This window comes from Leptonychotes weddellii, chromosome 9, assembly GCF_054177405.1.
Source record: "Leptonychotes weddellii isolate Sample4059 chromosome 9, ASM5417740v2, whole genome shotgun sequence".
In the NCBI taxonomy this organism is placed as follows: Eukaryota; Metazoa; Chordata; class Mammalia; order Carnivora; family Phocidae; genus Leptonychotes; species Leptonychotes weddellii.
In genome coordinates, this window is record NC_138377.1 from 30174172 (window position 1) to 30200858 (window position 26687).

A 26687-nucleotide genomic window follows, 5' to 3' on the forward strand; every position below is an offset into this window, starting at 1 on the left:
AGTCCCACCATCGGGCTCTCCTGCTCTGCGGGGAGCCTGCTTCTCCCTCTGCCTGCCACTCCCCCTGTTGTGCTTATGCACGCTCTCTCTGTCAAATAATCTTTTAAAAAAAATAAAAAATAAAATGTACCTTAAAAATTTTAGGGAACTACTACCCTGAGGGAAACTAATTAGATCACTGTGGAGGCTATATCTAGATCTATGACTTTTGCCAAAGGTCGACAAAATCAGCCAGAGATGCTTTTCTCTCTCCTCTTGCCTAGGTATCACTACCCCTTGACTCCTCAGATTTAGCTGGTTTGGAATGGAGCCTCTCTCTGTGTAGGCTGAAGAAGAGTGCAGAGGAGAAATGCTTTGCTTATATAATAAGTTTATCTAGTGCTGTTTAAAATGTACCCCCTAAAATTAAGAGCAAAATTTATTTCACATCAGAGATGAACCATTTGGTTGAGTTAAAGTCTGAGCAATGCCTTGACATGCTCTATGTGACTTCTATCCATATAATCTAACTGATCAATTCTTATTAGTGCTAGAAGTTATCTTCATCCATCTTTCTTCTCCAACTCTGTTAGTGGCTAATTTAGTTTACCATACAAAAGAAAAGAGTCCCCCCCCCCCCCAACTTTTTTAAGAGAGGGAGAGAGAGAATCTTAAACAGGCTCCGTACTAATCAAAACAGTCTTTGCTTTCTAAATGAAACAAAATCTTCTGAATTTCAAATTATAGGATTACAGGATTGTTTAAATACAATTATCTTCCAGCCTAACATTCTTCTCTTTGCCTTTTTTTTAGTACCCATAAGCTCGTAAGCTATTCACATTTGAAGTCCTAACGATGGGGATATAGTAAAGAGATAATGTTTCATCAATTTATTTACATCTTTCCTAAGGGATTCAATATTCCAAAATAATTTTCCTTTTTAATTTTTATTTCTGTATTTATTATAGATTTATTTTGAATTTTAAATTATTGGTGGAAGAGAAAAGAATTTGAAAGTGTATCTTCCTTTAGCTTGGCCTAAACTTTACCCCTCACTCACACTATAAAATTAAGGACGGCATCAAGAAAAGCCTTTGCAGTGTCAAGCAACAGTTTTCAAAATCCTCCTCCAACCTGAGATTGCTCCTCCCAATGCCCACTCAAGAAGGATAATCTTTGGGTGTCTGGGTGGCTCAGTCTGTTAAGCATCTGCCTTCGGCTCAGGTCATGATTCCAGGGTCCTGGGATCAAGTTCCTGCTTCGGGCTCCCTGCTCAGCGGCAGGGAGTTTGCTTCTGCCCGCCCCCCCCTCCAGCTCATGTGTGCGCGTGCTCTCTCTCTCTCTCAAATAGATAAATAAAATCTTAAAAAAAAAAAGGATTATCTTTATTGTTTGCTTCCATTTTTTTACATGAGAAGTTTGGGGTATGTGGGACATCCAAAAGATACTTAGTAGAAGGCAGACAAAAATATGACCTTAAGGTAATAGCAAACTTAAAAAAGCAACTGCCCTAACTTGAAAAGGGATGGCCTTCTAATATACACAGAAATTTTCTATATTTTTGGCATCTCTAATATGTATTCATAAAACCTTACTGCATTAATAAAATTCCAGATCATCTTCTAAATGAGAAAAAAAATTAAGATGAAAATTGGATAATACATTTTATACCTCTAACAGAGAAGTAAATACATTTGACAGCAGTGGTTCTCAACTTCTCCTTCCAACCCAGTTATCTTTATAAATTGTGAATGTGAACATCCTTAAACAATTATTTTTAAATTTTGCAAACACATCAAGTACATATAAACAGACTGCTCCTCTGACCTGCTCTCCCCGCAGTAAATACAACTATAGCCCAGATCTCTCCTTAGAATTCCAGACTGATATATTCTTTTTTTTAAAGGTTTATTTAATTTAGAGAGTGAGAGTGTGTGAGTGCATGGGGGAGGCAGAGGGAGAGGGGAAGAGAGACTCTCAAGCAGACTCCCCACAAGCACAAAGCCCTACATGGGGCTGAATCTCATGACCCTGAGATCATGACCTGAGCCGAAACCAAGAGTCAGATGCCCAACTGACTGAGCCACCCAGGCACCCCTGATATATTCAGTTCTATGTTCTCAGTATGTCTACCTGAATGCCCTTCAAACCTGGAAAATGGGCCTCTTCATTTTTCTCCCCAAATCTGTTTTTCCTTCAGACTTCCCTTCAGTAATAACCAGCACCACTATCCGCCCAGTTAAGTTACTCAGGCATTCTTCCTCCTTCCTTCACCCTCCATGTTCATTACAAGGTCCTGCCATCTCTACTTCTAGAACACAGCCTGATCCATTTTCTCCACTGCCACTATCATCCTAGTTTAAGCCATCATCATACTTTATGATGACTTCAGTTTCCTAAATCTCCTTGCTTCCATTATTGGCTCTACTAATTCAATTTCTACACAGTAGCCAGAAGTGTTTTTTTAAATACAAACCAGATCATCCTATATTTAATATCCAAATTCTTGTTCACAGGAGAGACATAGGAAAAGGCATAGAGAGATATTGAGGCTGCTGGAATTCAGAGACAAACTATTTCCTCATTTTTCTTCTTATAAAGAACTTTAAACAGAAGGAAGGTTGCAGTTGCAACATCAACTTCAATATGTTCCGTAAGGAATAAAGGCAAATGTGAAATGACAGCCAAAATATAAAGCATAACTGTGATGAAATATTGAGAAAAAAAATGAAACTGTGTCCTCTTTCAAAGTGTTACGTTTTTTGTAAAAGTTAATAACAGATGTAATAGATCAGCCTTCCATGTAACTCATTTTGAAGTCTATAATTTTTCAACAGCTTTACTGAGAAATAATTCATATATTATAAAAGTCACTACTGTATACAATTAGTTTTTAGTAAATTCAGAGTTGTGCAACCATAAACAATTTTACATTTTTATCACCCCAAAAGGAAACCCCATACTCATTAGGAATCACTCCCATACCCTCCTAACTCCCCTTCCCTATACCTAAGGAACTACTTTCTATCTCTACGGATTTACCAACTCTGGACATTTCATATAAATGACCAATACATGGCCATTTGTGACTGGCTTCTTTCACTTAGCCTAATTTTTTCAAGGTTTCATCCATGTTGTAGCATGAATCAGTACTTTATTCCTTTTGATTGCCAAATAATATTCCTTTCTATGGATATACCACATTTCACTTTCCATTCATCATCTAGCAGACATTTGGGCTGTTTCTACTTTCTGGTTAATAAAATAATGCTGCTATGCACATTCATGTATGATTTTTTGTGAGGATGTATGTTTTCAATTCTCTTGGATATATACCTAGGAGTGGAACTGTTAGGTCGTATAATAATTAAGTCTGTCTGTTACTACAGCTAGTTGAAAAAATGTTTAACATAAAGAGCAATATATATTCTAAAATTAAAGTTGTGCATACTTTGTAAAAGCACTTTTTCACCCTACTCTAAGTATGTTTAAGTTAAATAAACGACCTATAATGACAGAAAAATTCTGACAAAAGTTAGAATTCATAAAAATTCTGGAAGTATGTTCTACTTTTTACTTTTCAGAGTTTAATAAATCTGAAATATTAATATTTCTTTAAATAAAAACTGAATTTACCTTTTACTTGAATGTAAGAAATAATTACAGTGACATTTCTAGGGGCGCCTGGGTGGCTCAGTAAGTTAAGCGTCTGCCTTCAGCTCAGGTCATGATTCCAGGGTCCTGGGATCAAGTCCCGCATTGGGCTCCCTGCTCAGTGGGGCATCTGCTTCCTCCACTCCCCCTCCCCCCAGCTTGTGCTAATATATAAAAAAAATCTAATAAATAAATAGATAAAGTGACATTTCTAATACTCAAAAGTAAACATTCATGTGTAAGCTTTGTGTGGATGTTAAGTTTTTGATTCCTTGGTATTTACCCAAATGAGATGAAAACATGTCCACACAAAAAAACCTGCACAGGGATGTTTATAGTAGCTTTATTGGTAGCTACCAAAACTTGGAAGCAACTAAGATATTCTTCGGTAGGTAAGTGGATAAACTATTATATTACCAGATAATGGAATATTATTTGGCGCTAAAAAAAATGAGCTACCAAAAGCTAAGAAAAGACATGGAGGAAACTTAAATGCTTATCATTCATGTAAAAAGCCAATCTGAAAAGGCTACATACTGTATGATTCCAACTATATGACATTATGGAAAAGGCAAAATTATGGGGATCAGTGGTTGCCATGGGTTGGGGAGGGGAGGAAGTGATGAATAGGCAGAGCACAGAGGATTTTTAGGGCAGTCAAACTTCTGTATGATACAATGGTGGATACATATAAATTATACATTTGTCAAAACCCAAAGGATGTACAACAAAAGTGAATCCTAATGAGAAATAATGAAAGCACTGATTCATCAGTGTAACAAATGATACAAGATGCTGATAGTGGAGGTATGCATATGTGGTAACTTTGTTCAATTTTGCTGTGAATCTAAAACTACTCTAAAAAAATAAAGTTTATTAATTAAACAGTAGACATCAGACAATAAATAATGAACATAAAAAAATCACTTACTACTGTTTCCTTGGCAGGAGGAGGCTTGATCTGTTGACTAGGAATCAGAACAAATGTCAGAGTACCATGCATATCAGACTGCAATAGAAAGATCAGGTTATTTTAAAAATCTATCTTTATGAAAATTGTTCTAGATGTTATGATGTTATGATCAATATTCCCTAAACTGGACTATTCTGGATCCCCTAGAAGACCTTTTAAATAGTTGGTAAAGATGAATGCCATTTCATCAGGAAGCATAAATTAGACCTTTCATGGACTCCATTATAGTAGAGCTACCCAGGAATGTGGCATTCTGTATTCTGGTCCACTGGAGAAAGCCACTTATCCCAGAAGTCTTTGGTTTTTGTCTTCCATTTTGTGTAAGCTTAGGAAGATCCCACAGTGGGGGTGCCTGGGTGGCTCAGTCGTTAAGTGTCTGCCTTCTGCTCAGGTCATGATCCAGGGTCCCGGGACTGAGCCGTGCACTGGGCTCCCTGCTCCGCAGGAAGCCTGCTTCTCCCTCTCCCACTCCCCCTTGCTTGTGTTCCCTCTCTCACTGTGTCTCTCTCTGTCAAATAAATAAATAAATAAAATATTTAAAAAAAAAAAAAAAAGGAAGATCCCACAGAGAAGGTTTGGAAAATACCACAGTGCTATAACAGTTCTGGGTCATCTACTCTGGCAAACATCAATTTTAACACAGTAGAATTTGAAATAGTAATTGTGACCAGGATTAGAAAAGTGATGCAAATATACAAATATATTCCCACTTCCCAGATACCCAGTCTCTGTCACCCATTCTGTTTTTTAACTGTATAGTGTTACTGTTAGCTATTATTTCCCAGTACACCACTGACTACCTTGTTCAGATACCTCCAGCCTAAACAGTAATCACAACTTCTGGTCCTGACATAGCAGGGAGCAGTGCTCAACAGAGACAACAGCCAATAAAACAAGGCCTAAAAATGATGACTACTAACACTGCTTTACCAAAGCAATGAATGAGGGCAGGTGAAAATAAGGATGTTTTCTAGATTCTTCAACAAATGTCAGAAGATAGGAGAGATTCTACTGTAACTACTGATGCTGTAAATAAGACTATGAATCTGGTTTGTGGATATATACAAAGTGATAATAAATTGCCCTCAAAGACTAACTATAAAATGGCTTCCTGATTATACTGGCACTGTCCAATAGAACGTTCTACAATGATGGAAATGTTCTATATCTACATCTTAATATGGAAGCCATTTGCTATATACTGCTCTTAAACACCTGAAATGCAGCCAGTATGAATGGGGAACGGAATTTTAAATCTAAATAACTAGCTCATGTAGCTATTGGCTATTATGTTGGACAGTGTACATTAATACCATGCTATTACCTAATATTGCTAAGGAAACAGCAATCAGTTGAAGAAAATTTAAAAAAAAAAATGAACTTAAAAAATGATTACAGCATGGACTTTGTTTTGTCACTATTTTCCTAGTGGCTAGCACATAATAGGCACTCAATATATATATATCGAAGAATTAATTAGTTATATTAGTGATTTCAGAGGCAAATAAAATATACCTAGTAGTAATAAAGCTCAAAATAAAAAAAATAACAGTGGTAATCATACCAAAATAAAACTCTACTAAAAAATACTGTGGAACTAATTACATTATGTGAAATTTAGGCTAGAAATTGCCTAGTGTTCTTAATAATTATTTTTAAAATACTGCATTTTTAAGTCTTTTAAAAAGTCTTTCTTTTAACAAAGAAAACAGCTTTTAAGAACCTATCAGTTACTCTTCTGTATCAACTTACCAACAAGTCAAAAACCTCATTGACATCTTTCCCTCGAATTTCAATGCCATTAATTTCCAGAACCTCATCTCCTTCATGTAATAGACCACTTTTCTCTGCAGCACCTCCTTTTACTATCCGACTAATGATGACAGAATCCATTTCATTACGAACTGTAGCACCCTAAAAAAAGGCAGTATCTAATTTAAAATAAAAATGTACTTTTTTATTAAACATTTCTTCATTTACAACTTTTCTATTCAACAATATTAGCCTTCAGTTATCTTGAGAAAAAAACTAACTTACACAACTAGAGTAAGCATGGTAATTAGCTTTGAAAGTTGACCATTTTCCTTACAACATTTTCTGCTTCTGACATGCTGTATGCATCTGAATTCTAAAATCAAGCAGACTTTTGAAGTCTACAACAACAGAAAAATGCACTTACTTTTAAAAACAATGTGAAGACCTAAAATCAAATTTGTCCTCTATATGCTGGATGCTATTCAAATGGTTATACTATATTTAGATTTGTAATTAGTGTATACAACTTATAACTATAAAAGTCCTTTTTAAAATTCAAAATATGATTAAGGACTGAATAGTCTGGTTTATTATTCAAATATGAAATATAGCTGCACCAATTCAAATTAAAGTGTATTTAAACATTAGTATTTATTACATAAATTGGAAGCACAACTGAAATACATGCATTCAAAAAATGGAAATATGTAGTACAGAATAAAGCTTAAAAGTAGACAGAGTATGTAGTAACATTTTTCTCCTAAATTTTTATTTTAAAATTTATTTTTTCTGGTGGGGAAAAAACCTACTTACATTAACTGCCCATAAAATACAGTCCTTATTTTATGTACCACACTATTCAAGACATAATTTGAGACATGAAGATTTGAGACTATTTCTCTGAAAATAAAGAAAATTAAGGCAACTACAGCAGACTTAGAAAAGAGATTGAAAAAAGTTTTACATACAAAACATTAAAAATGCTGGCTAACTGAACATAATAAAAAAAAATTAAAAACAAAAAATTTAAAAAATATTAACATTAAGGAATACATACTTCTAAGTATATGTGAACCATATAAGTAATTATATTTCAACAGAATTAATGGAAGGCAAAGATCAGAATTTCTAATTACTGTTTTTTTAAAAAGCTGGGAAAATAATGAAGCAGATAACTTGTCCCTTCTTTGTTCCTCAATAATTATTTTACAAGCTATTATTTTCATCAAATTATAGGTAAGAAAAGATGAACACATTTTTCTCAACTGATTAAGAACATAAAAGAACTCCAGCAAATGAACCTCAACAAAGAAAAACTACTAGAAATTCAAAGGGGTCTTCAACTACCTGCCAAACATAAGATCCCTGTGTAGAAAGGATCTCAGATCAGAGATGTGGAACACTTACCAGTGGAATATCTCGAGCCTTTTCTATACGAACTATTTTTACAGTTTCTCCTCCATACTGGCCAACACTTTCATAAACTCTCTCATCTATAAAGGGTTCTAGCTGCATTTCCTGCTCAGCAACCTTATCATGGGCCAGTAACAGTGCCTGTTTCAAAAGAAATCCACAGCATTTAAAGTAGCAGCATTATTTCTGTAGACAGATTTTAATCTAATCATGTTGACTAATATTCTAATCATTAAACCTTTAGAAGAAGTGCTATAATTATTTATATATTCAGATCTGTTCCCAAATTTTCTAATGAAGTACAGATGCAACCCTGTATCTTTTATAGCTAATAAAAAAGATGTGTTACATATAACAGGGTAACTCTGGGATGGGTTATGAAAGTCTAAAATGCTTATTAAACTTCATAATAACAAAATCAATTTAAAGGCCCAACACCACAGATAATTAAAATTTATGGAAAATATAACCAAAAAAGGGAAGAATTTTTGTGTAGAATACAAAGTTGTTTCAAAACTAATGTGGTTAATTTTAAATATAAAAATATATAATCAGGGCGCCTGGGTGGCTCAGTCGTTAAGCATCTGCCTTCGGCTCAGGTCATGATCCCGGAGTCCTGGGATCGAGTCCCACATCGGGCTCCCTGCTCAGCGGGAAGCCTGCTTCTCCCTCTCCCACTCCCCCTGCTTGTGTTCCTGCTCTCGCTATCTCTCTGTCAAATAAATAAAATATTAAAAAAAAAAAACCTATTAAAAAAATATATATAATCAAAAAATAAAGTAACGTGTGTGTGTGTATTCCAACATAGTAATTATTTTGCAGTGTGAGTTATAAACCAAACAGGCTACACAGATAATGTCTGAGGTCTCTTCTAGCCCTAAGAGACTTATCAGAGACTTTGAATGCTGGAGAAATCACTTATATATCATTTTGTTCATTTTCTACCTGAATATGTGGAGCACTCAGCAAAGCAGTTAATTCTTGTCCTTCCTTCTGGTGGACTGGCTTCAAAACAGTTTGTACCTAAGAAACATAAGATTATTTTTCCTAGGTTATAGGAAGTATCACCAACATCTATACAGGTATATTAAAAAAAGATACAATTTAAACTTGTAAGAAACTACCTGTAAGAACGAAAAGCACTACAAAGTAGAATTGTAAGAGAAAAAAGGAATATGTTTCTTCTCACAAGTTTTCAACCTTGTTATCATTGTTAAGAGCATTCTTTAAAAAAATACACTAGATAAGATTTTGGTATTTACAACTATGAATGACCTGTTTGCTTCTTGAAAGTTTCTCCCAACATACCATAAAATAGACTAATAATGATTACATAAGGGAAGAAAAACTATTCTAACCGTTACTAGTTATTTTTTTCCCTTTGTACTGATTTTTTATGTTATAATCACTGTACATTACATCATTAGTTTCTGATGCAGTGCTCCATGATTCATTGTTTGCGTATAACACCCAGTGCTCCATGCAGAACGTGCCCTCCTTAATACCCATCACCAGGCTAACACATCCCCCCATCCCCCTTCCCTCTAGAACCCTCAGTTTGACTAGTTATAGTTTTAAAATGTTTATATAACTACATTTTAAATCAGAGATGACACTTTAAAGAGTCACAGACTAACAAGATACACTTACGTGAGAGTAATGGAACAACTACCAGGCCACAGGCACAGGTAACTACATTAAAAAATCTCCTGAGGTTGAGCAATTCTTGTATTCCTAGGATAAACTCCACTTGATAATGATGAATTTCTTTTAGCCTTTATTTCCTTATCTGTAGAATGGCACCTACCATTCAAGGTTCTTAAAAGATTGAGATAATCCATATAAACTGCTTAGCACAGTACCTAGGCACATAATAAATTACTACTTTAATATATTTCTAGATGTGAGTTATTCATATTTTAAGATTTCTACATTAATGTTCCTAAATTGGATTGGCCTCTACTCGTTGAGTGCAAGTCATGTACACTGGTTTGCAAAACTACTGTCTGGTTTTAGTATCTAGGTTATACTATTCTAGTACACTGAGGTGGGAAATAGTCTATATTTATGTATTAAAACAGCTTATTTAACACCAGAATTGTATGGTGACCAAATTCATCTGAGCATGGTAGAGTTTTTAAGGGTAGATTTCCTAATGTTACTGGACTTTTTTTCCTTTATGTAACTTGTCAAAGGTTTCTCTATTTTCTTGTACTTTTCAAAAACCCAGCTTCTAAGTTTAAATCTGTCGTTCTTTCCATTTAAATAATCCCAATTCCTTTCCTCTGCTTTAGTTTATTCCCCTTTTCAATTTCTAATCATTTAGGCTGTATGCTCTGTTCATTTTTTAAGAGTTTATTTACTTAGTAATTTAGAAAGAGTGCTAGTGGGGGGAGGGGCAGAGGGAGAGGGAGAGAGAAAATCTCAAGCAGATGCCCTACTGAGCTTGGAGCCCAACGTAAGGTCAGATCCAGGTCAGATCATGACCTGAGCCGAAATCAAGAGTTGGATGCTTAACCAACTGAGCCACCCAGGTGCCCCCAGTTCATTTATTTTCAATCTTCTTTCTTCTACCACAAGTATTTAAAGGTATAAATTTTGCTTTGTGGACTATTTTTCCCCAAAGATGATTCTATATATGTTCTCAGTGTCAATACCTCTGATTTTCTTCTCTTTTCTATTTCCAAACTCAATTACCCACCAAAAAGAGTGCTTTGCAATAATTCAGATAACAAAACCAAAATTATCACCATTTATGAAAACATATAAATTCTTATATACAATTTTTTATAAAAGTAACTCATGATTAAAACAGTAATTCTCTAATACTTCTGGCTATTTTAAATCATTTTATTTATTTATTTATTTTAAAGATTTTCTTTATTGACAGAGAGAGAGAGACAGCGAGAGCAGGAACTTATTCCAGGGGGAGCAGGAGAAGCAGGCTCAGGAGGCCCGATGCGGGGCTTGATCCCAGGACCCTGGGATCATGACCTGAGCCGAAGGTAGATGCTTAACGACTGAGCCACCCAGGTGCCCCGATTTTAAATCATTTTATTAGTAATTCCCCTGTCAAACCTAAGAGATGATTATTTGGGGATTAACTAATTTGACCACAAGTGTATCAAAGCAACGACAGTTCCCAAACCAGCCTGTTCTCTTGTTTTGGTTCCTAGACAAACATGTTTCTAATTGTAGAGTTCTGTATGTATAAACAGGATAGCTAACATAGCAATTATTATCTTCTTCAAGAATTCTATTAAAGCCTTACTAATGGACAAGTGCAGTAACTCAAAGCTGGAGGCAATTAAATGTTGATTTTTTAAAATAAGGTGCCTTTCTTTTTAAAATACATCAAATCTAGGCTAATTTAACATGAAATTTATGGTCCCTGATCCTGACCTTTTCTGATAGCTGGAAAAAGTAATTCTGAGGGGAAAAGAAAAATCTGGATTACAAATGCTAAGGGTATACAGTGTGTACCAAATCAACTCAATAATAATTTTGTATACATACATTTTTTTCCTTTTACTTTTATATCCTTTCCTAAACATCTCTGAGATCTTCCCTTCTATAGAAATGTAGAGCTCCTCTTAAGTGTTTATTTCCTTTCCCTATTAGTCTATATGTTACCTATTTTAGTGTCCTCACACATCATCAACTATTTCTACAAAGGACTAAGGAATTAAAAGGCTATTCTTACATTGTACTGCTTCCTTTCCATTGGCCTATAAAAATGCTCTAATCTCTTATCTTTAAAAAGAAAATACTCTCTCCTGATCTAATACTCTTTTCTAGCTACACTATTTTTCTCTATTTTCTTTCAGAGCCAAAATCCTTTTTCTTTTTTTAAATTTAATTTTATTTAAATTCAATTAATTAAAATATAGTATATTATTAGTTTCAGGGGTAGAATTCAGTGATTCATCAGTTGTATATAAAACCAGTGCTCATTACATAACGTGCCCTCCTTAATGCCCATCACCCAGTTACCCCATCCCCCACCCTCCTTTTCGTTTTTAAACTAATTTTTTAAATTATAGAAATGGTATATGTTAAATGTAAAAAACTGGAAAATAGTTAACCAAAAAGAAGGAAATAAAAGTCATAATATTCAAACCCAGAGATATTAATCTGGTATATATCCTCCTGTATTATCCTTATCCTTGTTTTTACCAAAATTCACCATGAGATAGATATATGACAAAAGAACCTGTAACTAAAATATATTAAGAACTCTTAGAACTCATTAAGACCAACAATCTGACCTTTTAAATGAGAAAAAAATCTGACAAGACAGGGAAACAGCCTATGAAAAATGCTCAATATATGTAAATACAAACCAAAATGATACACCATTACACACTGCTAGAATAATAAATAGGAAACAACTCAAATATCCATCAATAGGTGAGTGGTTAAACAAATTATGGGATACTTATACAATGGAATACTACTTACTCAGCAAGAAGTTACAAAATCTGATACATGCAACACATGGATGAATTTGAAAAATAAGTCAGACACAAAAGACTACATATTATCTTATTCCATTTATATGAAATGCCCAGAAAAGGCAAATTTGTAAAAACAGAAAACATATCAGTGAAGGCCTAGGGCCTGGGGAGTGGGAGGGAGGTGGTTATTGTTTGTAAAGGGCCATGAGGAAGCTTAGTGGAATCATGAATGCTTCTATAACCTGACTGTGGTGTTAGATTACACAAGTGTATAATATGTCAAAACATACTGAACTATACAATAAATGTACCCATTTTAAGCATATGTAAATTATATATCAATAAAGTTGGTTACCAAAAAAAATATGCCCATAACCCCAAAACTATGGGAAAATCTGTGTTTATCCATTACACTTACTTTTATCGAAATGAGATCATGCTATTTATACAATTCTATAACTGCTTTGATTTGACATTAATTTTTAAAATATTTTATTTTTCAATGTCATTAAATATCCTTTTCAATTCTAGAACAGAAATATAAACATTTTAGTTCTGGTTGGCTGTCATTTACAGGATCAAGTCCAAGTTCCTTAGCATCACCTGACTTCTGCTTCTTTTCCAGCCCTATCACCTGGCATTCCTCATGCCTTAACCTTTTTGATCCAGCCCTAAACTGCTTGTTGTTCTCTGCATGCATCATGATGATTATGAATGCTCCCTATGATGACTATGATGATTATGAATGTTCCCTATGATGCTAGCTCTCCCAGCTACCTGAATTGTCAAAGTAATTCAGCCTATTCAAATTAGAAACAATTTCACAGTTTTGCTGTTCTCCCACAACTTTCTATTTCATTACTTCTTCCTGTTTCATTGCACTAGCTAATACCTCCAGAAAAGTGTTGAATATTAGAGGTGAGAGTCTGTAGATTGTCTTATTCCAGGCTTAAAAAGCAATGTGTTGGGTATTTCAGCATTACACAGGATGCTCCCTATTGATACCTGATATTATTTTTTTATTAAGTTAACAAAATGTGCCTGGCTTTCTAAGAATTTTCATCATCAAGGGTAGGAACTAAATTTTTTTCAGGTATCTTTTCCGCATCATCAAGTTGATCATATGGTTTCCTCCTTTTATCTATTCATGTAAGTTAATTATTTTAAAATATTTACCACACAGATCCATCATTAAGTTAAATTTAAACTTATTAATATGGCTTATCTGGCTTTCGGGATCTGGACTCTTAACTTTTAAGATTGTATCCTACCCTTTACTCATTGTTGAAGAAATAGGCCAGACTTCCTCAGTCACTACAGTCTTTGTACCCTTTGCCAGTGGAATGGCTTTTCCTCTTTCCTGGATTTCCTGGCAAATTCCCAGTCATCCTTCAAGACTCAGCAAATTAAATTTTAATCTATATTTCTTCCTTTCTCCTGTCCTCTCCCCTTGAATCAGACACATCTATCTCATGCTCTTGGTACCTTACAAATACTGCCATCACAGTACTTTTCATTAGACTGTAATGTTCTTCCTCAGTGATAGCCTAACAACTTTCACTGATCAATGGATATCTGGGTTAATCCCAGTTATTATCTGAATGCTATAAACAGTATTTGTACTTAAGTCTTTGTGCGGATATGTTTTCATTTCTCTCGGGTACATACCCAGAAATGGAACTGCTGGGTCATAACATATAGGTACATTAAGCTTTAGCTTGCCAAACACTTTCCAAAGTGGTAGTAGCAATTTATACTCCACCAGTAATGTGTGAGAGTTTCTTTTCTTTTCTTTTTTTTTTTTTCAGATTATTTATTTGACAGAGAGACAGACAGCAAGAGAGGGAACACAAGCAGGCGGAGTGGTAGAGGGAGAAGCAGACTCCCCGCTGAGCAGGGAGCCCCACATGGGGCTGGAGCCCAGGACCTTGGGATCATGACCTGAGCTGAAGGCAGACACTTAACTACTGAGCCACCCAGGCGCCCCTAATGTGTGAGAGTTTCAATTGCTTCATAAGTTCACTAACATTTGATATTGCCAGTCTTTTTTTTTTTTTTTAATTTTAGTCATTTTGGTGTCTATGTAGTGGTATCTCATTTTGTTTTAATTTGCATTTCTGTTAGCTAATGATCTGAACACCTTTTCATACTTATTGGCCATTTGGATTTTGTCTTCTTATGAGTGTCTCTTCAAGTCCTTTGCCTATTAAAAAAAAAAAACTGAATAGTCTTTTTCTATTAATTTGTGAGAGTTCTTTTGGATTCAAGTTTTTGTTATATATATATTTATACATGTATGCACATGTATATATATATATCTCAATATCTCAAAAATCAAATAATAAAATAAAATACTATTTCCTAGTCTGCTGGCTCACATTTTTACTGGATAAGCAGAAGTTCATTAAATGAAACCCAAGTTTTCAACCTTTTCTTGATAAAAGCACTTTAGTGACCAAAAAAACCTTGATTTGTGGTTATTAATAAATACTCTAGATTGTCAAAGATTTAATCTGGATCTCAATATATGAAGTTTTCATAGCCTTTATTATCTATTATATAATATCTAATGTTTAACATAAAAAACTATAAAAATACTATTTAAAAAAGCTATAAAAACAAAGAACACTTCTTAATGTTTTAAGACATTCTTTTGCTAAATTTCTTGTATTTTTTAACTTTAATTTTCATGTAAAAATGATACAACTGAAGCATGAGGTAATTTCTTCACTGCATATTAAAATGACTGGAATTATGAATGCTATAAAAGCAAAACAGTAGGCACTGAGCAGATGACCAGCCTAGTTAGTCTTAAGCTAGTCACAAAATATCACCTGACCTCACTATCAATATTCAGAAGAATTGAATTAGGTGATTGGTAGCATTTTTCCAGCTGTAAAATAAAGGCAACGTGTCCATTTAAACTTTTATCATTTTGTCTTCAGATTTAACACTCTGCTATGATGAGCTAAGTATATACTTTTCTTAAGTGTTATGCACTGTAAGTTAGGGCTGCCGCAGAGTTGTGCAGACACAGCTCTGGGGGAAGTTATTCACACAGCAGTACAACCACTTAACACTGTGGCCCTGACTAGGTCCCTCAGTTTGTACTCATTTAAGACTAGTCTCAGCCCAAGGTGACTATCAGCCACGTATCCTACCATCGTCAAAGCAACACAATTCTTGAGTATTACTGAAGATATTTTAAGGATGTGATAGCAAATATTCAGAAAGTCTCCTTGCTATGGTACTTTTAAAATTGTGAACCATGTAAATATGTTCACTATCCTAAAACTAATTTTCAAATTAATTTTTTAAAGTTCTTTTCAACACTTTCCTTCTCTCCCAAAGCATTTACTCTTTAAGCCATCTGTAGATTCTTTGCCTCACTCAATCCGGGTGCCTCTTGATACGCAGTCAACGCCTAAAACTTTTTAAGCTATGTTGCCTCTTTTATCCTTTTTCTTTTCACCCTTTCTGTTGTCTGTGCCACTTTCTTTAACTGGAGCAATTTTGGTCTCTGTTGCTTATCTCATTCTCTTTCCCACCCATTGTTCTATTCAACAAAACAAAGGTCCAGGAGGTAGTTAGACAAAGACAGGGAAGAGAATGATTATTATTATGCATTCCTCCCAACCCTACACAATAAAAGTTGCCTGTATTTGTGAGTAAATAAAATCAAAGTATGTCGATTATTTTGATCTCTGTAAGGAAAGCAATTTTCAGAAAAATCATTTGGGGGTGCCTGGGTGGCTCAGTCGTTAAGCGTCTGCCTTCGGCTCAGGTCATGATCCCAGAGTCCTGGGATCGAGCCCCGCATCCCCTGCTCAGCAGGAAGGCTGCTTCTCCCTCTCCCGCTCCCCCTGCTTGTGTTCCTGCTCTCACTCTCTCTCTCTGTGAAATAAAATAAAATCTTAAAAAAAAAAAAAAAAAAGAAAAATCATTTAAGCTATGATAAGTAAAACTACAGGAATTTTTTTATTTAAAATTTTTGCATATTTAATTTCAATAATGAAAGATGAGCACAAAGAATGGGTTTCAACTAGCTCTTTTAAATTCTAGTGGACAGAAAATCTCCTCTCTAGAATATGTCCTTAGGTCACACTCTCCTATTCTGGGTGATACAAGACTTCTCTCAGTCACTCTTGTACATAGGATTTTTATCCATTGTATGCACCTAAATAAAGAAAATATATTCTGTGCTCATCTGAAAAAATGCCTCCTAAGATATTTTAAAGGCCTGTAGATCTCAAAGTCCTACCCTTCCCCAGAGGCCATTTACTGTCTTGTGTCTGGGTTCAATGAAATAGATTTACTTAATGGGCTTCCAGAATTTTTAGTTTTTATAATATTAAAGTAACTTAAAATCCTATAATAATGACAGAATTCCATCCCAAAAAACAGGAGATGGCTTATTTATAACTTTTTAAAACCTTCAATTTAAAAGACGTTTGCAGAATACATTAGACACCGAATACCAACATCCACAAGCAGCAGAAACTAGAACTTCAAAGTCAGCATGTTAACGAGAGAAACTCTCATCATACATTAAAATTTAATTTTTTTGGACCTTCTATAGAGTTTTTATACAGGAAAAACTTCAAAATATCTACAAACAACACATTTTAGAAGTTGTATATTTATGACACCTGGTTATCAGATATGACTTTATCTCATCAGTACTCATCTCAGTTTATAATGTATAATGCTTAAAATAAAACTATACACTTATAAAAGCACTAAAAAAACTTCACTTTAGTAAGTTAGACAAATATTTATCTCACTATGCAAATATATAATTTTATATATAAAACTAACACTTCTTTTCATGAAACAGAGCTCTGATTTTGAAGTATATATTTTTTCAGGATAAAATGCATGTAGCAAATTTTTCCTAAACACAATAAATTATTAACATGTGATCAATAGTAATTAATTCAAACAAGGCTTATAGTCACATCAGTATTTTCCAATAATACTGCCTTACTATCACCAACAATTAGCCTGTATATTTCAAGCAGATGTTCAGAATACATACCTCTTGGGCAAGATCTTGTGCACTGGAGATAAGAGGAAAAGGAGGACTGGCCTTGTTCATGTGTACTGTGACAGCGTTGTGTATCTTAAATGCATTCTGGAAATCTTTATTTTGTACAAGTTGTAAAAGCAGTGAGATATCCTCCTGGCTCTGAGAATCTACCAAAGTATGTTGGATATGTTTAAGTGAAGAAAACAAGTCTTCCACTTCTAGTAGGAGAAGGAAAAGGTATCCAAAAATTAATTGTTTGTCTTAATTCAACATGTGTTTTAAGATAAACTTTCTTGAACCAGTCGATTTAAGTTTTCCCAAAAAAAACCTTGCATATATTTTTGAGAGTTAAATCACTATAATTTTACCTATTTTTAAGTAAAACTCTAAAAATTATACAAAACAGAATAACATTTTTTCCAAGCATTTGAAATATAAAATACATACTCACTATAAAAATGAAGAGGAATACAGAAATAAATTTAAAATCAACAATAGTCCCATCACCTAGAAACTTTTTTTTTAAATATCTCTGAGTATTTGCTTTTTTCATTTAACAGTACATTTTAATTATTTTCCCACATCGCCAAGTACTCTTTTAAGAACATTATATATAATGGCTCCATGATACTCGGTTGCATGGCTAAACCATAATTTAAATTACCATTACATTAGAGTTGAGCATTCAGGTTACTTCCCTCCCAATTTTTTGCTTCTATAAATAATAAGCATTTCAATACATAATGATCATAGCTGAATAAAATTTGTCTGAGAGTCTGTTTTCTTAAAATAACTCCTAGAAATAGAATTTTTAAATAAAATTCTGACATTTTAAAAACCAAAAAGCTTTCCAGAGAAGTTTTGCTAATTTAATTTACATCCCATTAGCAATATTTTCACTAATATTCAACTTTACAGTTCTATAAAACGAATTTATTTAATGGGGAAGGTGAGATTTAGTCATATTTACCAGGCACTTCTTTGTGGTCCATAAAACTCTTGTGAACATGTTAGTCTCCTAAAATTATACTGAAAATTGTGGGCATGTGTATGTGTGTACATGCCTGTTAGTGTGCATATGCAGTGCACCCATTTTTCTGGGAGAGTGTTATCCCAAAATGGTTAAGAGCCACCAGTTGTTTCTTCCCCGCCCCGCGACAGGTAGATGTGTGCATGTGTGTGTTTTTGTTACATTTGTCAGAAACAATTTTTTCATTCGTCTGTTAACTGTGTCTATGGTAGCTTTTATTATAGAAGTTTTCAACTCTTATATGTTAAGAATGATCCACCTTTTCCTGTGTGATTTCTTTCACTGTTTCTGTGCTTATAAACTCCTTCTGCTAGGTCATTAAATATTTGCCTACATTTCTTTTGGCTTCTTACGGCTTCTACTTCATAATTAACTTTAATCCATCTAGAATTTACTTTGGTATAGATTTGAGGGGAAATTTTAACTTCATTTCTTTTCTTCCAAGTGGTTAACAATTATTCTAACACCACTTATTGAATAATCTTTACTGTTCCACTGATTCATGATACCACCAAAATCTTACATATAATAGGGTCTGTTTCTAGTCCATTGGTCTATCAGAGCCACAATGTTTTATTATAGTAGCATTTCAGTCTTTCCTCATATTGATATGTCAAGTACTTGCTAATTACATTTTCAAAAATGTCTTGACCATTCAAAATGAGTTACAGAATAATTTTTTCAAGGTACTACCCACTCTCTCTCATTCCTCTAAAAAGAGAAGTCTATTGAGATTCTGACTGAAATTAAGCCTGTATGAGTCTGGGAAAAACTTACAGTGGACACTACTGTCTTATACACAGTCACATGGAAAAAACCCTCTCAGCTTAAGTCTTTTTATTAGTTTTCTTCATATACAGCCTGCAGAAAAGCTACTGATTCTTATACATGTATCTTATAATTACTACTATACAGCAGTTAAATTCTTTCATAGATTTGAACAGTTCTTCACAGTTGATTCTTGAGGTTCCTTATCCTTTCCCCCCAAATCAAAACAGATTTAGTCCCTATAAAATATACAGATACACTCTTCAGTAATTTAAAATGCAGCAAATAACTAGGGGAAAAAACTGGAAAGTCAAAACTTGTCAATCGTGTGCCCCAGAGCTAAATAAAACTTGAGAAATAGCTAGAATTTAACCATAAGCTAAGCTAATATCTAGAACACTAGAAAGAAAGAATATAGATAGGGGAAACTGGGAGATGTTCGTCAGAGTACAAACTGTTGCTTTTAAGGTGAATAAGTTCTGAGGAGCTACATGATGACTATAGTCAAGAACTACTCTCTCATACTATACACACATAGTAAGTGAAGTTATGGATGTGTTAATTGTGCTAAATATCTCACAATGTATACATCAAATCATCATATTGTACACTTTAAATACATACAATTTTACTTGTCAAATACACTTTGGTAAACCTGGGAGGAAAAAAAGAATATGGAATGTCAGATTCCATCAAATTCAAAGAGGTTACCACAGAATTACCTAAGTATATAAAGAATTCCTAAGAGTATAAAGAATTCAATAGGCTTAAAGTATCTTTAGAGCAAAACAGGAAAACATTTAAATATCTTAAAAGAAAAAAGAATTATAAAACCAACAAAGTAGTTAAAGCAGTAATTGTCTACAATCTTAGGAGGACTATCTTAGACTTCACTGGGTGGATAATGAGATTCCTATTTAAAAGTTTAGTAATTATTTAAAAGAGCTCAGACTGGTTGTCAGGGCAATGAGAAAAATCAAGGGCTTCAGATATCACCACTGACTGTAATCAATAAGCAACTTTAGTCAGCACAAAAGATAACCATCTCTCTATTGTCTGTACAACACCAAGAATATTTAAACTTTTAAAGGCAAAGGAACTTCTGCATTAATGTCTCCTGGTACCAAAGCCACCCATAAGGACACTGCAATACTGACATTATTAAAAAAAAATAAAATTGTTGTTTTATATTCCAGCTATAATTACTGGTGTTAAGTTGTTATACTATACAGCCTTTCAGACTTTTTATTTTTTTAAAGATTTTATTTATTTATTTGACAGAGAGAGACACAGCGAGAGAGGGAACACAAGCAGGGGGAGTGTGAGAGGGAGAAGTGGGCTTCCCGCTGAGCAGGGAGCCCAATGTGGGGCTCGATCCCAGGACCCTGGGATCATGACCTGAGCTGAAGGCAGACGCTTAACGACTGAGCCACCCAGGCGCCCCCCTTTCAGACTTAAAAAAAAAAAAAAATGCTGATTTAACCATATAGGTCACATACTAACTGTTTTGCAATCTGTTATTTTCCAATTTCTTTAGAATAAACACCTAAAATTACTGATCAGATAATAAAAACATTTAAAACTTTGATACATATTGACAAATTGCCCACCAGATAGGTACTAACTACCTTTTCTTGCTTTATCAGAACAATGATTTTTTAATCGAGGATATTTATGAGAATTACTAAGGGAACCTGCAAAGATAGGTCGTGAGAGTTCTACCTCAAACACAATCAGAATCTCCTTGTCTTCCTGAATGTCATTAAATATAAATACGTATGTACTGATTTTAAGTTTATTATAATGTACCCTTTTGGTTAAGAACCACTGACTTAAAAGCTTTATTAACATTGGTTACTATAATATTTTAAGACATGATATACTTGAGACGAAGATAACTGACTGCTATATGGAGTTTTTGTGTCTTTTTTTTATAGTTATTCTATTTCCTCATTGGCAAATAGTTTTTGTTGCCCTTTTTCTGCTCTGTGGTAAACACAGCATATAATTCTCATATTTAGAATATTTTAAGTATAAAATGAGAGAGTATAGTCATGTCATAGAGAAAAACTAGGGAAAGTAAAGAAGAGTAACTCACACTAGGACGGCTTAATGAGAGATACAACTTGAGATCAATGACCTTATTTCAGATCAGCTCACAGTTAAGACACTGCTCAGATAGGAAATAGGAAATTTTGTTCTTAGTCCAAAATGGATAGTGTAAGGGAATGCAGGTTCCAGAGAAAGATGAAATCTGGCAATTTGTGCATATTGAGTTCTAAAGCCACAAAGACCATGGAGGAGTATAAGAAGAATCCACTTCTTCAAACTTGTAAGGCAATGCTTTTCTGCCACACCAAGGGAATAAAAACGATACTTTTTTGTTTTTTTGCAGATTCTAGGGCGAAAAGCTGTCCTGAGATGTCTTTTTGCCCCATACGCAGCATGTAATGTACACAGATCAGTATTTAGAGGAGCTTATACGTTCTAGCTGAAGAGAGCTAGAACCACGTATCTTTAGAAGGAATTTTCTCTAGCTGTTTTGTAAATCTTCATACATATAATGCATATAATGCATGTGTTTTATTCACCCTCCAAATGCTACTTTTATAATACCATGCAGGAAAGCTGCTCAAAGTACTCTCGTCCTTCAGATCCAAATGTTTTCATTAAGAATGTTTAGTGAACAAGTAGAAAAGCAGACAGTGAGTTTTTAAAACTTCATTAAATATATGTAGATTGACTAGAAGATATGGACTAAACTACATGTAGTTGAAACAAATGAATATTTAAGAAAAAATACAAAATACCCAGATCCTGATGAAATTAGTGTTTTTTTTAAAGCTTTTTAAAAGGCTTATCAATTTAAAAGACATTAAAAATGATGCTGCCTCTGTCCAATAAGTTTTAAAATCACATAGAAAGCAACAGACACCTACAGCATTAGTCTTAAAATACTAATCACGATTATGAGTTCACAGTCTTTACTCAGTTCTTTACTAGAAAATTCTGAATGTAATTCTGACAAAGGATCTTTTCTTTGGTATTAAGGTTGATGTCTAATGAAAAATTATTGTGGGTAACATCAACTCAGGGATTCTCACTTTGACACACATTCTCATTCACATTTTAGTTTCATATAAAAATTCTTAATTTCAACGGTCAGAATATTTAGTTGTAGGTTAAAAAACCCTTAGGTCCTATATTGTACATCTTTTTTTAAATTATTTTTTTATTTATTTGAGAGAGAGAGTCAGAGAGAACGAGCACAAGTGGGGAGAGGGGCAGAGCAAGAGGAGCAAGCAGACTCTGTAGTGAGTGGGGAGTCTGACATGGGACTCCATCCCAGGACCCTGAGATCATGACCTGAGCCGAAGTCAGATGCTTAACTGACTGAGCCACCCAGGTGCTCCTATATCATTGTCTGATGCAGGTTATATTTGTTTACTTAAAACAAAACATTCTGTACAATTCCAGAAGGAATTTTATTTTATTTTAATTTTTTTTTTTAGAGATTTTATTTTATTTATTTGACAGAGAGAGAGACAGCGAGAGAGGGAATACAAGCAGGGGGAGTGGTAGAGGGAGAAGCAGGCTTCTGTAGAGCAGGGAGCCTGAAGCGGGGCTCGATCCCAGGACCCTGGGATCATGACCTGAGCCGAAGGCAGTCGCTTAATGATTGAGCCACCCAGGCACCCCCCCAGAAGGAATTTTAAAAATCCAGTCAGATACAACTAAATCAGTCCTGTCAAATATGTACCCTTTTCTGTAATTAACAATGAAGATACACAATAAAAAGACGACAGAATCCAGAGACTAGAGACTCCTTTCCCCACTCCCATAAACAGAGACACAACAGGGGAAACATAAGGATAAAGAGCCACATGGACAGAAAAATAGAAAGATACATGGAGAATCACAGGGCTAGCGAGAATGACAAAGTGCAGAGAGGGAAGTGGACAAAGAAGGGAGTATTGCAGCAGAGATATCACCACAGTAAGGCAGGACAGAGGGAGGGCAGAAAAGGGGACACTGCAGAGGAGAAGGCGGCAAAGGCAAGTATATCAAATCTGGCTTTGAGGATAAATTCTAGTCTGCCACAGCTTCCCTACAAGAAAGTTCTTTAGATCTAGTTTAAATTCTTTGTCCCACAGTTAGATCTATTTCTTCTTACCTGATGTTCAGTAGAAATTGTTTTAAGTTCCCATCATCTTTTCTAACATTTCTTATAACTTAAATAATTTAATATTATCTAGATCTATTATATTATCTATTATCTATTATTATTTTATCTATTATACATTATCTAAAAAAATTACTTCTATTTGGCATTGGAATACAATTAATCAGATAAATACAAACATACCCATAAATCCACAAATCTACCCCCCGAACCCTCTCCTTTCCCCTTGGCCCTCTCCTGGTAGCCTAAAATATAAAAGAATGAAGTTAAATTTAAATTAGGCAACAGAAAGCAAAAACCAAGAGTTGCTCTATCTGAAATTCTATCATAGGCAGTCATATGGGAGAACTTTTTGGCTTTAAGGGTACAAAATAAAATTACACAAGGAAGCTAAGGAATCTCCATCTCTGGAGAACTTTCGAAGTAATGGTGATCACCACCTACCCTGGATTAGCTTTGCTTATTTTAACTCATGCTATCATTTACACCCAAATGAAAAGACAGTTTCTAGAGATCTATTCTAGCATAACAATCTTCCATCTCATTGTTTAAATAATACAGATTTCCTTAACCTATCCGCAGAAATTTCTGGATTTCAACCAACTTTTAACTTTTTTTCTGAAACTTTTAAAGATTTCTTCTTTTCTCCTACACTGGACGGTCAAGCTGAATATTCAGATGAGGACCTTAATATTTCTGAGTATGAGGAAATTATATCAGTTTCCAGTATATCTATCTGCTGAATCAAAATCAGAACATTCATTCTGGAAATCTTTGCTTAAACAGAGGTAGACTTTTTCTTTTTTCTTTCCAAATTTAAGAACATAAAATTCAGATCTTTGATTTTTGGTTGGCAGTGGACCAAGTCAAAATGAATTAAAAAAAAAATCAGAAGCTCATGAAAAATACTGAACAGTAATTACTCATTAACAAATTGGGTTACAAATTAAAAACAAATACCAGTTAAGTATACAGGCAAAGATAGTTAAGAGAGACAGCACAGGAAAAATCTTATCCCTAAACATGGTAAGACAATGAAAAACTCACTGAAGCCCCAAATCTGGGATGAGAATACCTGGGTCGTAATTATTGCTCCACCACTTGTTAGTTGCATTATATGTCACTGGACAACCCACTGCAAGTCTCTGGGCCTTTCTATAAAATGAGTGGGTTTGACTAGGATAGTATTTCTCAAACTTTTGTTGGCAATACACAAAGCTATTTGAAATATAAGATTTATAAATACCTATGTGCAATATATTTTAATGTTTTCTATTTAATCTAGTTCTTAAAAAAATTACTGACTGATAGGATGGCTAAAATTAAAAAACATATAATACAAGTAGAAGCAAGGATGTACAGAAACTGGAACCCTCTACACATTGCTGATTAGAACAGAAAACAGTACAGATACTCTGGAAGCCTCAATAACTTAAACACAGAATTACCACATGACCAGCAATTCCATTCCTAGGTACGTACCCAAAAGAAATTAAAAACAGGTGTTCAAACAGAAACTTGTAGGTGAATATGCTTAACACTATTACAGTAGCCAAAAGGTGGAAACAACCCAAATGTTCCATCAGCAGATGAATGGATAAACAAAATGTGGCATGTCCATACAACAGAGCATTCAGCTATGAAAAGGAATGAAGTACTAGTCCATGCTATAACACAATGAATCCTGAAAATAATATGCTATGTAAAAATAAGCCCGTCACAAAAGGTCACATATTGTATGAGTTATAGGAAATGTCCCAAATAAACAAATCTATAAACAGAAAGTAGACTAGGGTTGTTAGGGAGAGGAGAGAATAGGAGTGACTGCTAATGGGTACGGAGTTTCTTTTAATGAGAACACTCCGAAATTATACAGTGGTGATGGTTGCACAATCTTGTGAATATACTAAAAACTCATGAATAACACACCTTTAAAAGAGTTAATTTTATGGTATATCAATGTCTTTTTTTTTTAAGATTTATTTTAGAGAGAGAGAGAGTGTGTGTGTGTGTAGAAGTGGGGGGAGGGGCAGCGGGCGAGGGAGGAAGGGAGAAAAGTAGACTCCCCGCTGAGCTCAGAGCCCAACACGGGGCTCAATCTCATGACCCTGAAATCATGACATAAGCCAAAACCAAGAGTCGGATGCTTAACGGCCACCCAGGTCACCATATGAATTATACCTTAAAAAATTTGTTATTTTAGAAAAACAAAATGAAAATTTGCTGGTTAAGATCCACAAATTAACTTCATGGACTAAGAGGTTAGATGATCTCTGGTGGCTTCTGGTTCTTACAAAAGTTAAATTTTAGGGGCGCCTGGGTGGCTCAGTTGGTTAAGCGACTGCCTTCGGCTCAGGTCATGATCCTGGAGTCCCGGGATCGAGTCCCGCATCGGGCTCCCTGCTCAGCAGGAGTCTCTGCTTCTCCCTCTCCCGCTCCCCCCTCTTGTGCTCTTTCTCTCTCTCAAATAAATAAAATCTTTAAAAAAAAACAAAAACAAAAAAAGTTAAATTTTAGGGTGCCTGGGTGGCTCAGTCAGTTAAGCGTCTGACTCTTGGTTTCGGCTCAGGTCACGATCTCAGGGTTGTGAAACTGAGCCCGCATTGGGCTCCACGCTCAGCATGGAATCTGCTTGAGATTCTTTTCTCCTCTGCTCCTCTCCCTGCTCCCCCCACCCCCAAATAAATAAAATTTTTTTTAAAAAAGCTAAATTTTAGTCAAACTTCAGAAGCTTAAGCTTAGAAAAGTTAAGTCACCTGTCTAATGTCAATAGCAATTAAATGAAAATAAAAAATATTCAAACTCTACATCTGCATCCAGACATCCCTTTCCAATGATTCAGTGATGTCCTGCATTTCTGAACATATGACACAATGATGCAAGTCTTTGCAAGAGGCAAAAGCTAAAATCTATTATTACTTAATACGCAGAATGAAGTTTTGATGCAATGTATCAAAGACTGGTATAGCAGTTAATTATTTTTCAGTAGAATTATGCACATTTAACAACCAAACATTACATGACTATAAACATATTATAATGAATTTTCTAATCTTTACTCTAGATTAGCTCTAATTTTAGCAATCTGAACAAATCAGAAAATTTTCAAACAGACCCAACATTTTAAACATTAAATCTAGTACCCATAAGTCTAATCATGTTACTCCCAGAAAAAAAAGTTCCACAAGGAATGACTAAAAGAGCTTGGAAACATCTATAGCAGCTGAGGAAAAATTTAATAATAATTATTAGTTTTTCAGAAGTAGGCTGAACTCAAGGTTACTGGCACTGGAATTTTGTTTGTTGAATTTAAATAAACTTTCCTTAAAGCCAATCTTTAAAAACATTTATCACAGTCTAGTAAAATTCCAGTATATCCCATGGTCAGTCAGAAGTCAAAAAATAACAAAGAAATGTAGAAGATATATTGTACTTTGTAACATCAA

The 26687-nt window shown here is 34.5% G+C and overlaps 1 protein-coding gene and 1 long non-coding RNA gene across 7 annotated transcripts in view; one reads left to right on the forward strand and one right to left on the reverse strand.

The window, feature by feature from the left end:
* LOC115941396 (uncharacterized) overlaps nucleotides 1-14509 on the forward strand; it is a 29554-nt gene extending 15045 nt beyond the window's left edge. The window contains exon 4 of the long non-coding RNA XR_014148108.1: nucleotides 14040-14509. This is a non-coding gene — a long non-coding RNA (uncharacterized LOC115941396). The remainder of the gene's footprint in view (nucleotides 1-14039) is intronic.
* PALS1 (protein associated with LIN7 1, MAGUK p55 family member) overlaps nucleotides 1-26687 on the reverse strand; it is a 73662-nt gene that overhangs the window by 19146 nt on the left and 27829 nt on the right. For all 6 annotated transcript variants that reach the window (XM_031029525.2, XM_081829422.1, XM_031029528.2 and 3 more), the window contains 5 exons: nucleotides 17270-17478; nucleotides 8720-8797; nucleotides 7769-7915; nucleotides 6359-6520; nucleotides 4565-4642 (listed from right to left, as the gene is read on the reverse strand). In XM_031029525.2, the coding sequence (XP_030885385.1) occupies nucleotides 4565-4642; nucleotides 6359-6520; nucleotides 7769-7915; nucleotides 8720-8797; nucleotides 17270-17478 (674 nt within the window). The remainder of the gene's footprint in view (nucleotides 1-4564; nucleotides 4643-6358; nucleotides 6521-7768; nucleotides 7916-8719; nucleotides 8798-17269; nucleotides 17479-26687) is intronic.